Below are 12054 nucleotides of genomic sequence, written 5' to 3'. Positions count from 1 at the left end.
CTTTTGGCCCCAGATAGAACACTTGATGCTTTCTCTGAAGGGGACATCAACTTTCAGATGACTTAGTAATCTGATGAGTCCATGGGTTCGAGCTGCTCTTCACTAATTTCTAGTGGAAGTTACACCACCTTTACTGACCTGCTCTGCACAGTGACAATACTGAAGGAGTACACTACATAAAAGCAATCAACCAAACAAAAAACCCAGCTGAGATGTGTTGCCAGGTTTGTTACTGAAGTGGAACTGACCTGCATTCCAGGTTTGTTCATTTGTGATGCCAAGTTCATGGGTTCCCTCTCCAGAGCTTGCAGCATTCGGAACATGTCAATTGTCAGTTCACTGAACTTGACCTGCAAGAGAGTCACACAGTTTATTCTGCCAGATACACATTAAACAGAATTTCTCTGGAATTATCCAGCTGAGAGACTCCACTGCACACCAGAGAGACCATTCTCTCTCAGGGATCTGTCAGTGTCACCTCTGAATCTCTGAAGAGCTGTGAATGACTTCTAGAAGAGCTCACAGAAGACAAAGTCTATTTGTTACTGATCTATCAGGCCAAGTCACTGCACTGCAGACCCCTGCTTCCAAATTACAGGCTTCTCTGGGATGTGTACCAATCAGGTGCTGAAATGGCTCTGTACTATCAATTCAGACAAAATCTGACAAAGACAGATGAAGTGGAGTTTAAATATAACTCCCTTGTTTACCTGAAAAGAGCTCGGAGAGAAGCCATGAAATTTGTACAACTTCACTGTCATTATAATCTAAAAACAGGGCCTAGAATGTCTTTTGAAAACCTCTTCCTGTTGTCACTAAAGTTGCAACAAGCTGGAGTGAGTCATATGAAAGCTCAAGTCAAGCTTTTTCTGGATGTGAGGTCTCCCATGCTTGAATGTTGTTACAAATAATCCAGTGTATGAAAATCAATTGTGTCTACTTAATTGACATGTTGAATATAAACAATAAGAGGTCAGTACCACAGATCTAATACCTAACACTTCATTTTTAGGTCTTACTTCTGTGAACCCTCTTCCCCTTGCTACCACTGCAATAAAAATATTTCAGTGTTCTCCTCTGTTGGAATCTCTGTTGTATGATCAGAGGGGATGCCATGAGGGGGATCCAAAGATGCAAACCCAGGTGCCCAGAACTTCCTTTACCTGGTTGTTGCAGTTGCCAATAATGAGTGCATCTGCAAGAGCAAGCTGTCCCACTATCATCCCCTGCTCCAGCAACGGAGCTCCCGTCTCAGAAAGCCTGTTAGAGGTGATTACAATGGTGTTGTCATCATTTAAAACCATGACAGGGTCTGCCTAAAAAAAGCAACCAGAATAAATCAAGAATTCAGGAAAGCATAGAGATTTGCAGTCAGAGAGAAGTCCACAGGTCTTGGCATGATAAACATCTCACAAATGAGGCAGATTTTTAAAATTACTTTGCCATACATGTATTATATGTTTGTATGCAGGCTAGAGGGTAAAGCCTTCCCAGCTGAAAACCCAAAGTTCTTAGGGACTGCAAGAAATACATGGGACTGGCACATGAAGGTACAGCAATGAGAGAAAAGCATACTGCCTCCAATGACATGGACTCTGCTTCAGCTGTACCTGAGGAGTCAAATGTCATCAACAACCTGACAAATTCATGCCAAATAAATTACATATTCCTACAGTCATAATAACTTTAGTTTTCCTATTTTAGCTTGCCTTCCCTTTGCAGAAATGAATAGCAAAGGAGGAGAGTGAATGATAATGGTGCCACCCATTCTGGCAATATTTAAATATGCCTGTGAACACGTGTCAGTGATTCATGGGACAGGCACACTGTCCCTGCACGTGTGACACACGTGGTGATACAGCAACAGTTCCATCAACAAGACAGAAAACTCTGAAACAACTATAGGAGATGGTATTCTCACCTCAATAAATGCTGCCACTTCCTGAAGAACCAGGTTCCACTCCACCTGATCTTCAGTATTGAAACGATGCGTGTAATCTTCAATTTCATCTGACAGCTCCTGATGTAAACAGTTCAGAGACAGACACAGTCAGTCCTAAAACCAGACTTTACCAGGCAGTCAAGCAGCCTTACATTTGGTGAGCTGTGCTGGCCTTTAAGAATAATAAATAAATAAATTCCTTGAGAACATATGCAGCACACTCCTGACTAACATGCCAGCCAAAACGCGCTCGTTCAGCAGACAGAATGCCAATGCTACACTGAGTTCTGGCAATGCAAATTGTCTTTTACATAGGGCCAAATGCAAAGAATATCTGGAGTTAAGTATAATTATCCCACTCACAGCTATGTCACTGGTTATTACCATAAGCTACGGATACCAGGGACTCAAATTTCAGCTTGCAAGTAACTTTAAATACCTTGAGAAAGGGGATGGTGTGGCTGCTTTAGCTGTGCTAAGCTAAGGCTGCAGTTCAAGGGAGCTGTGACACACACAGCAATGCAACCTACACAAAGCTGTCAAGCCCAGGAACTGCTTGAAGCGAGGTTGTCAGAGGGGCTGGGAAGCATATGCTGTGGGGAGCAGCCTGCTGTTCCTGTGCTGCACTTCCAGGGCACCTCCCTGTCTGGGCTGCAGCTATTGGAATATTTTTACTTGCTGTTCAAACAATGCAACCAAATCATTTGATGCTGAAGTGTCATTATTAGATGTCTGAATCACAGGAGGTATTCCCTGTGTTGGATGTCAGATAGACTAGAAAAGCAAGGATCAGCAACCTCCCACCCCTCAGCACCTTGATCCTGATTCCAGCATACCTTCACAAGGTCCTTTACAACATCCATCTTGTTGAGCAGGAGACAAACCACTATAAACCTGGCATAGTAACGCAGCTTCTTAACCACCAATTCAGGCCTAGACAACAACAAACACACCACAGCCAAATTTGAGATTAAAATAGAACTGAGGCAGGTAACAGGGGTAAGGGAGAGGAGGAGTTTAAGACCACAGCAGGGCTGAAACTTGCAGATTAAAAGTTCTGACTGAACTCATGTGGTGATGAATAGCCACCTGGCTGCTTGGAGGTTTAGTTAAAATTGTGTACAGAGACATAAAAAATAATTTAAGAAAGCAACAGCCTCCTTACTTGACAGGGGCATGGGAGTCAGATATCATGGCTGGCTGTTCAAGCCTTGCTGTACTGCAGTATGAGCTGCAGTTCCCCTGGAAGGCCTGATGAGAATCACATAGATTCCTCTGCTCCAGCCCAGCTGACCCATCTTCCACCCACAGCATTCTAGCTCCCAGAACTGATACTGCTCAGGATTTAAAATGACAAAACTCTGGGGTTAATAGCCTTCTATCCAGGACCAGGTAACAAAATATTCTTCCAGTTATACAACAAAGCTCTTATCTATCCTGAATTTTTCAATAGTGGCAGAAGGATTAAAAGAAACTTCCTTCAACAACATGGATTTTATCCTAGTTATGCTCCTACAGTTTATAGCTCCTTGCTGCTTCCACACACCTTTCTAGCGTTGAAAAAACAAGGGCCTCCATTCAGACATACCTGTCTTCTTTGTTGACCTGGGAGTAGTAGGACCTCTGCCTGATGGCTGAGTAGAAGGAGAAAGCCTCGTTGAGATAGCTGGTTTCAGAGGTGCGCAGGCTGCGGGGAACAGGGGCATCAGCTCACTGCCTCGAGGGAAAACCACACCAGACCTCCCCTCCTGCCCCTCAGCCAGCCTGTGCCCCCGTGGCACAGCTCCTCCTCAAGTAGGAAAGCCAGACTCTGGCTCTGGGAAGGCAGATGTCACAGCCTGGATCCCATTTTGGATGAACAATCAAAGCTGCCCATCTTGCACCACACTTGCGGGTGATGGGGTCACTGAACAGCTTAAAGGAACATTAAGCTCCCAAACTTGTAAATCACACTTTTGCACAACATTCCAGTGCAGCACACGTGGAAGACCCTTTGGAGGCAGGAGAGATGTCCTTGGGCAGTAGCAGTGTGAGCAGCAGTGTGGCACCAGGCTCACAGGGGCCCTTCCCTGCAGTCCCCATGCAGTCCCCAGACTGGCACCGTGACTCAGCCCAGTCACTGATTCCTCCTGACTGAGCATCCAGACATTTGGCATGCAGCTGCCACTAACCCTGCATTGCCCACTGAATCCTCTTCTGTGCTTACTTACTAATAATGGTAATAGAGCTGCCCAATCTTGGAAGCAATTTCCCCAATTTGCCACCTCTTCAACCCATACCGATTGTCCAATACTTGTCTATGTCGCAAGAGAGAAAAGAAAGATTAAAAGGATTCCCAAACTTCCCAGAACATCCCACCAGACAAGACAAAGAGCCACTGCAGGGCCAAATTCAGCTTTCATTACTGGTGCAGCATTGCCAGCAGCAGTCCCTCACAGAGCCAGCAGCACACAAACTCCACAACAAGGGACATTTATCTTGCATAAACTTGCCAGAACCAGACATAAGTGTGTTGCACAAAATACACACAACAAAAGGTCACCACTTCCCAGGAGAACACTCAGACTATGCAGCCAGAGGAAGGTGTGAAGGATCAGAGCCCACGCTGCAGCAAGAGACTTCACACCATTCCAGATTCTGCTCTGCAGAATCCATCACCTCCTCAGCAAGAAATTAAAGCACCACACACTCAGGTAGAGCAAAAGGGTTTGTTAAAAAAGTCACGCTGAACACTCTGCAACATTTTAATTCAATAGACTGTGAGCACTGCAGGAAGCTGCTGCTCCCTCCCTTCATGCTTGAACAGCACAGTGAAATCTCAATCTTAGCTGGGGCTCGGGGCATTCCAGAGATTACAGCTGCATTTAAACCCACACAACACATCTGCCTACAACATTTCCTTACCGGTGCTGCTGCTGGAACTTCCAGAGTTTGGTGTAAACATCAAATGTTCGCCCAAAATAGGATTGCCACTGCTTCTGCCCATACTGAGGTAAATCCCTGCAAGAGACAGTGACAAAAGCAGAATTAGGAAGCAGAATCCAGTCAGCCCACCATGACAGGAGCATGTTTGTGTCAAAGTCAGAACTGCTTTGTTCAGGATTCATTGACATACTTGAGAATTCTGCCTGCACCCAGAACTACAAGAAACATGACTGCCAGAGTTTCTCAAAACCTGCTGTTACTGGATCTCTCTAAACAGGAAATGATCATGCTCCTACATGCAACAGGTGTTTGAAAATAGCTTACAATTTTGCTAGAAGGGAAGTAATTATATGGTTATATGCACAGAAAGACAAATTGGACTCTTAAAATATCATAACACAGAAAAACCCTACCCAAGAACAAGCAGATGGAAATTAGTTTATACAGACTGATAATATTTATTGTTACTGATTAAGAAAATAATCTTTTTCAAAAGGATATGCCATGTTTCATACAGAGCCGATGGCATCACAAACAAAACCACTGCCCCACTATCACCAGGCCAGGCCAACATATGGATGCTCACAGCCAACACTCACTGGGCTCTGTTACACCATCACATTTGTCACCCTCTCACTCACAGCCAGTGACACGACACAACCTGAGAACTTCTGGTTTTTTCCTGTCAGTCTCCAGTGCTACAAGGTGAGTCAGCCAACCCAGTTCTGCTCTGCTCTGCCACCTCCCCTCCATTTCCATGCTGTGCTGTATTTCCACCCCACAGCTATGATGTATTCCTAAGGATTCTGGCTTTAAACGTTTGTGCTCTCAACCCTCACTCCTCCATCTCCCAGGAGTGACCTGAACCTTGAAATAAATGCAACAGAGCAGACCAAACTCCTGAGTCCCATGTTCCCTACAGACCTACACCACAGCTCATTCAAAGGAGGTGCACAGCTCTGTAAGCGGATGTAGAGCAGCTTTTCCAAGACAGAATACTCTTTCATTTGATTCAAGATTGATTTCCACAAGGAATGCTCTCTCAAATCATTGTGCTGGCTCGTGTACCACCTTCAGCAGACAGAAAAGCAGCACATTCCACATCCAAGCCTGGAGGGTAGAGACCAAGCACCACCTTTAGGAAACCTTGCCATGTCCTCTGAAGGAGCCAGAGAAGCAGAACAGTACACACCATTTCAGAGCAGCATTCTGGCCTGTTTCTGCTCACTGTAATTGCTTTAACAGCACCCGAGGTAGGAAAGGAAATTAATATTCTTCTGCTCGTCAGCCAACTGTACTTCCCACACAGCTTGAAGGGACCTAGCTCAGCTACTACAAGTAAAATGAATCCCTTACCAGCTACAGCTCTTACCAGCCTGGAAAAGCATTCCAGTACTTGGTGCTGATATTCCATGAAGATGCCAAGGAATCTGGGCAGGATTTTACAAAAAAAAAAAAAATCCCTTCAAACTTGCAATGGGCTGCTCAAAATCTTGCAACGTATGTTGGTGTAGCAAGGGGTAAACAGGAATATAAATATGTGCTTCAGGGTACCAACATCTTCATTCAAATACAGCTTGATATAAACACATGCAAATTTAAAGCATTTTCTGCAAGGAACAATTCACCACCTTCACTCATTGTAATAGATGTAAACATTTTAACTAAACAAAAGAAGCTAAGGCACTGTCCAAATACATAACCAAGATACAGCACAGACTCTGACACAGCAAGAGGTAGCTTTAATTTAATTAGCACATCTACAAGATTCAATGGTAAAGTATATATGAAAAATATATATAATTACAAAACAACATTGAAATGGGTAATTTTTTTAAATGATATGAATCAAAGTTTCCTGGCACTAACTTATAAAATGCCTGAATGAACAAGTTGACTTGAAGAACCCTAACCCAGGAAAACACCCTTCACTCAAACACCAGTACCTGCACAAACTAAGAATTAGGCAGGTAGGGTTATGGTGCAGGCATGGGCTGATGATGCTCATGCACCTATCCCTCATCAGTGAGCCAATTAACACACCCCCCTTCACAAGCCCAAACATTGCAACACACCCTGAACACCAAGGCCAGCTCGACTCACTGCGCTGCATTATGTGAGTGTGGAATGAGTGGTGCTCTCAGAAGCTCTGCCAGGGCAGTGCCCGTGTGCTTGGCACTGCTGTCTGCAGCCACTGCTGCCTGTCCACACGGATACTGCTCCTGCAGCCTGCCTGCCTAATTGCAGCTGGCATAGCTGCACAACACCACGGATTCCTCGGCTCCCCAGGGAACGGGAAGGATCTCCATGGAAACAGACAGTAGCACTTGTTCTTTTGATAGTATTCTGACATGGCTGTAATAAAACTTCATTTATGACAATACATTACGGTGGTTTCACTACAGCTTTCTGCAGACAAGAGTTGCCCTTCCTGCCATCCCTCTACTGCTCTGTGCTGAACACCACACATGATGCTCCCATGTACCAAGAAATGCTGCCATGAGAAAACGGATGCATAAGGAAAAGAGGACATTTAGTGCAGCTTTTTGAACAGAACAGGGGGACGTGCATTATTTGGTGAGAAATAGCCCAAAAGAATCCCAAAGCCATGGCTGATTGCAGAGTGGGCCTTTAGCACAGCTGCTCCCACCAAAGGAGACAGGGAATACACGACCCAGAAGCAATTATACACCCAACTTGAGAGCTCAGGGCCCGTGTTATGACAAGACTTTTTGCTGCTTCCAGATCTACAGAAGGACACAGAGCAGTGAGGAGAGACAAAGGCAGCAGGTTTTCCTGTGGGGTGTGCCCAGCCCAGGCTGCTGGCTCAGCACTGCTCTGGCTGAACACCACTACAGGAGGGATAAAGGGGCAACCAAACGAATCCACAGGCAGAGGAGGGACTGGAGATTTGATTTAGGACAGTACAATAGCCTGCAACAACAAGTGGAAACCATTTCCAATTCCTTGCTTTTAGAACATTCCAAATGGGACGTGAAGACACAAACTCTGATGTTCTAGAATGATGGGTTTCTCACACTGGGCACACAAGACTGGTTCTCTTGCTGCACTAGTGTGGCTGGTGGACAAATTTCACAGACAGTCCAGAATTTTATCCAATTCTTACTGCACTCTGTCTCCACAAAGACCAGGACTACGTACATGCTCATAATTAATTCTCTGTCAGGAGTTCATTTCAGCCATGCTGCCAGATAATACTGGCTGAAACCCAGTTAAAGGTGCTGAGGTGTGCTTGGCCAGCACCACATGGAAGCTGTCACACAGGGACATTAAATATGTTGACAAAGTCCCAGAGACTCAGCAGCACCCTTCAAAGAGGAAGGCTACAATAACTGTAAGTTTAACATTCAGAGCTTTAAAGACATTCACAGTTTTGACAGGTGATAAAAAGAGACAATTTCCTTTTATGTTCATGGGTTTGTAGTAGTTACAGGCTCCTGTTCCCAGAACCTGAGCAGCAGTGGAATAGAAATGCTGTGGCACAGAGCCAGAAGGTACCTCCTGAGCCCCCTTTTCTCCATGCTGAGGCCCCCAGCTCCCACTGCTGCTCCTGGTGTTCCAGACCTGTTCCCATCCCTGGACAGCTCCAGCCCCTCAGTGTCTCTCTAGCCATGAGGGGCCCAGAACAGGACCAGTTGCCTCACCAGTGCCCAGTACAAAGGGACAATCACTTCCCTAAAATACAGTTGCTGAAAATCTTTTAATTCCTTGAAGTTTCAGGCTTCTTTGTGATACTGAACACATTTAAGCTCTTTTTAACATTTAAAAGAAAATAATACCAGTGACAATACACCATGACAAACTGCTTCCTTACAGCCTCCCTCTTCCCAGCCTTTTTCAAGAAAAAAGCAAGTGGGAGTGGGGAAAGGGGAGAAGAGAGCCATTGCAACATACTTCATTAGCAGTTTATTCTAACCTATAGCCCAGGGCAGAGACACAGGAAGGGCAGCCCCCCTGGGTTATCCTAGCAGGCATGGCCACAGGAGATGCTGTCACAGGAGCACAGCACAAAGTACACTTTCGAGCAGCAACCTTGGCAGACCATCATATGTTTTCCTCAAATGCTGTATTTGGCATCTGTATTGGGAAGAGAGGAAGGAAATGCTACTGAAACAAAGACGTGGCAGGCTGAGCCCTTGCAATTTTTGGCAGCAGCAACAGCTAAGCAGCTGCCAACACAGCTATAGGCTCAGCTCCCTGTAGCTGAAGTGCCCAGAGGAGGTTTTGGGGAGGAAATCATTGCTCTCCTCTCCCTCCCCCATCACTTCTTTTCTATGAAATGTGGTAGAGGCAAGAGAAGAACATAAAACACAGCAGCAAAGGCTGTCATCATCTTCAAAACAGAAGGTGTCAGGCATGAATCAAATGCATTTATTATGAAGCAACTGGACTAAGAATTGGGATGCTTGCCAAGACATTTCCAGGTGAACTCCCCAGAGAACAAGCACTAACAGATCAGATACCTGAGAATTATAATGTTGCTTTATCCTGTCATTATGCCCACGGGAATCACAGGTCTCTGAAGTGAAATGGTGGTCAAGTGTAAGAAGTAACTGTGCCAGGTTACAGTAAGGACAGAGGTTCTTGTTCTGCAATATTCCTATTTGCACACAGCAGAACTGGCTGCTTAATCCCATCTCTACTTTTATTTGCCATACTTCATCCAAAGGTGTTCTCCATTTTCATTTAGCTGGACAAGAAGGTTTCTTTCTGGAAAAGTACCATGGATACACCAAGAAACTCCATCTCTCATCTCGAAATCTGATACAAGCACTCCCTCCCTCCATGGCAAAGGAGGCACAGAATGGCTGGAGGTTCTCTGCCACCTCTCTGATCTGAACTGGAGCAGCACACAGCCACACATGAACTGTGTGCATTTCAGGCCAAAATTTCAAGCAAAATCTACCAGAAAGCCAGTGTAATGTCATATACAGTCTTGGGAATCCTGGTCTCAAGATCTCAGTCCTTTTGCTCTAATTTAGACTGTCTTTCATGGGGGGTCAAACACAATCACCAAGAACTCCTTGTCTCTATTGCCCATTTGCCATTCAGATTTTGGAGCACAAAATGTTTGTTTTGGATTTGGTAATCAACTTCTAAAGCACATGAAAGGATTATCAATAGCAGGGGGGCGGAGGAATTAAAAGCATCTTTGCTAACCATCTGTGTTTGACTAACAGCAAGCTATAAGGGCCCAAACATACAGTATTACTCAGAGACCAGTAAGAGGCTGAACTGCCAACCAGATATGAGCTCAAACCCCTGTTACTTAAGAGACTCTACAGCAAAGCTTAGAAATAAAGCAGCTTTGGATACATGCTGTTTAACTCAGCATATATTGACATAAACAGGATATCCATATTACTGTCCAAACGTGTATTCCCCTGCAGACAAACCAGTTGGACTTTCCAGCTGTTGTTGCAGCTGCTTAGTAGATAAATGTAGATTTTACCTTTCTCCACAGTTCAGATTAAGCACTTGTTTCAGCAGACACATACAGGGTATGGTTTTGATGTCTCTGTTTGTCGCTTCCTGAATTTCTTCCCCAAAGATATTCCCTCTCCTCCTTTCCTCCCACCCAGAAAAATCCTCCTCATTCCTTTCTTTTTCCATGGAGACAGTAGTGCTTTGCATTTGCATGCTGTGGACTGCACACAGTCACACCTAATCCTTAACTGTGGCCCTCAAACACACCATTTCAGCAATAACCACATCAGTTCAATGGGATTTCCAAAGTCTAGTTTACTATTAACTGGAACCTCTGCTCCTACAAACATTCTTCCATACACGGTCCAAAAGTACCCATACAGAGGTGCATTATTCTCTCCTGAACAAACATCCTGGGTTTGGGTTTGAAATGCTCACTGTACAACTGACTTCAGCATCACATACTGCAGTGTGTGTTCCGAGGCTTTTCTGAAGGAATACTGTCAAAAATCCACTAACCTTAAGCCATTGAAGAGCTGCTTAGATTTATCCAATAAGTAGCAAAAGTCTGTCACCGTTTTTCTCTCTGCTTGAGGAATATCATCTTCAGCTCCCCCTGATGACATGGTTTCTTTTAGGGCAAGCTCAGTCCTATGAAGATAAAAACAGCCATATTACTCAAAAATCAACAGCTGCTATGAACTCATCCAGACTGGGATGCATGTTCAGCTCCATGGGGATGTAACACAGAGCATGCAGTTCTCCACAGGTTACTCTCCTCAAGACTCAATAAAAAAACAGCTGAGAATCAAGGCATGGGACCAATTACTGCACAATGCACTGGTTAACAGAGCAAAATTAAAAGTAACAGTGGTACAATAGTCACAAAATAAAATAACTCTGAGGACTGTCTTCACAAACACAAAACTGACAATGAAAGGACTGTAGCACAAACAGCACTTGGGTTTCACACTTGGACAAAGAAATCCTCTCCTTTGCAAAGGTATTTATCCTGCAGCTGTATTTAGAGACCAGCCTCAGTTCTCTTTACATTTCATTTTCTTCTGTAACTGCTGAAAACTGTAGCTCAATGGCTCCTATTGCTAAAAAAGGCAAATTTAGCCAGAATGCTAAAAAGTACTCTACCATCCTTCCACTCTGCATCCTCATGACTGTTTAATTCCATGGCTTGCACTGCCCACCAAGATACCTGCAGATCCGTTTTTATTCTTCATACAAGTAAAATGTTACATTATAGAATAATCACCTGAACAAAAAGCTAAGATATAATGTAGATAATTGTAGTATTGAGTAAGTAAGGGAATATGAAAGCTTACAGAGGCAGAGCAGCTTTTAAAAATCTTACTCCAAACATACAGAGATATCAAATTATCCTTTTGAGCATACAAAGATGAGCTACAGGTTTTGCAGCAGAAACAGCAACAAAACATCTCTGGAAATGGCTGCTAGGTTCTTCAGCTCTGCCATGCTCAGGATTTTTGTGCAAAATAAACACACCTCTAACTGGGCACATGCACAGCTTCTACTTCCAGCAGCTTCTCCACCAGTTCTGGTGTGTTTCTGGTAAGCAACAGGTTTCCATTTGTGCAGCACCTCTGTTTGGATGCTATTTGCACAAACAATTGCCTACATGTCCCAGTCCAAGCCAGGAAATGGCAAAGCTCACTCTTTCCAGCCATCAGGAAGCACCCAGAAGCATCTTTCAGCAACTGTCACCA

The 12054-nt window shown here is 44.4% G+C and overlaps 1 protein-coding gene across 4 annotated transcripts in view; it reads right to left on the bottom strand.

Annotated features, from left to right (window-relative positions):
* SCAI (suppressor of cancer cell invasion) overlaps positions 1 to 12054 on the bottom strand; it is a 37710-nt gene that overhangs the window by 15703 nt on the left and 9953 nt on the right. For all 4 annotated transcript variants that reach the window (XM_039730602.1, XM_039730600.1, XM_039730601.1 and 1 more), the window contains 8 exons: positions 10835 to 10966; positions 4847 to 4942; positions 4153 to 4239; positions 3531 to 3629; positions 2779 to 2875; positions 1922 to 2020; positions 1164 to 1316; positions 249 to 350 (listed from right to left, as the gene is read on the bottom strand). In XM_039730602.1, the coding sequence (XP_039586536.1) occupies positions 249 to 350; positions 1164 to 1316; positions 1922 to 2020; positions 2779 to 2875; positions 3531 to 3629; positions 4153 to 4239; positions 4847 to 4942; positions 10835 to 10941 (840 nt within the window). In that variant the 5' untranslated portion in view covers positions 10942 to 10966. The remainder of the gene's footprint in view (positions 1 to 248; positions 351 to 1163; positions 1317 to 1921; positions 2021 to 2778; positions 2876 to 3530; positions 3630 to 4152; positions 4240 to 4846; positions 4943 to 10834; positions 10967 to 12054) is intronic.

The sequence above is a fragment of the Passer montanus genome, unplaced genomic scaffold, assembly GCF_014805655.1.
Source record: "Passer montanus isolate IOZ18808 unplaced genomic scaffold, ASM1480565v1 scaffold73, whole genome shotgun sequence".
NCBI lineage: Eukaryota > Metazoa > Chordata > Aves > Passeriformes > Passeridae > Passer > Passer montanus.
This window is presented reverse-complemented; position numbering and strand designations above follow the sequence as displayed.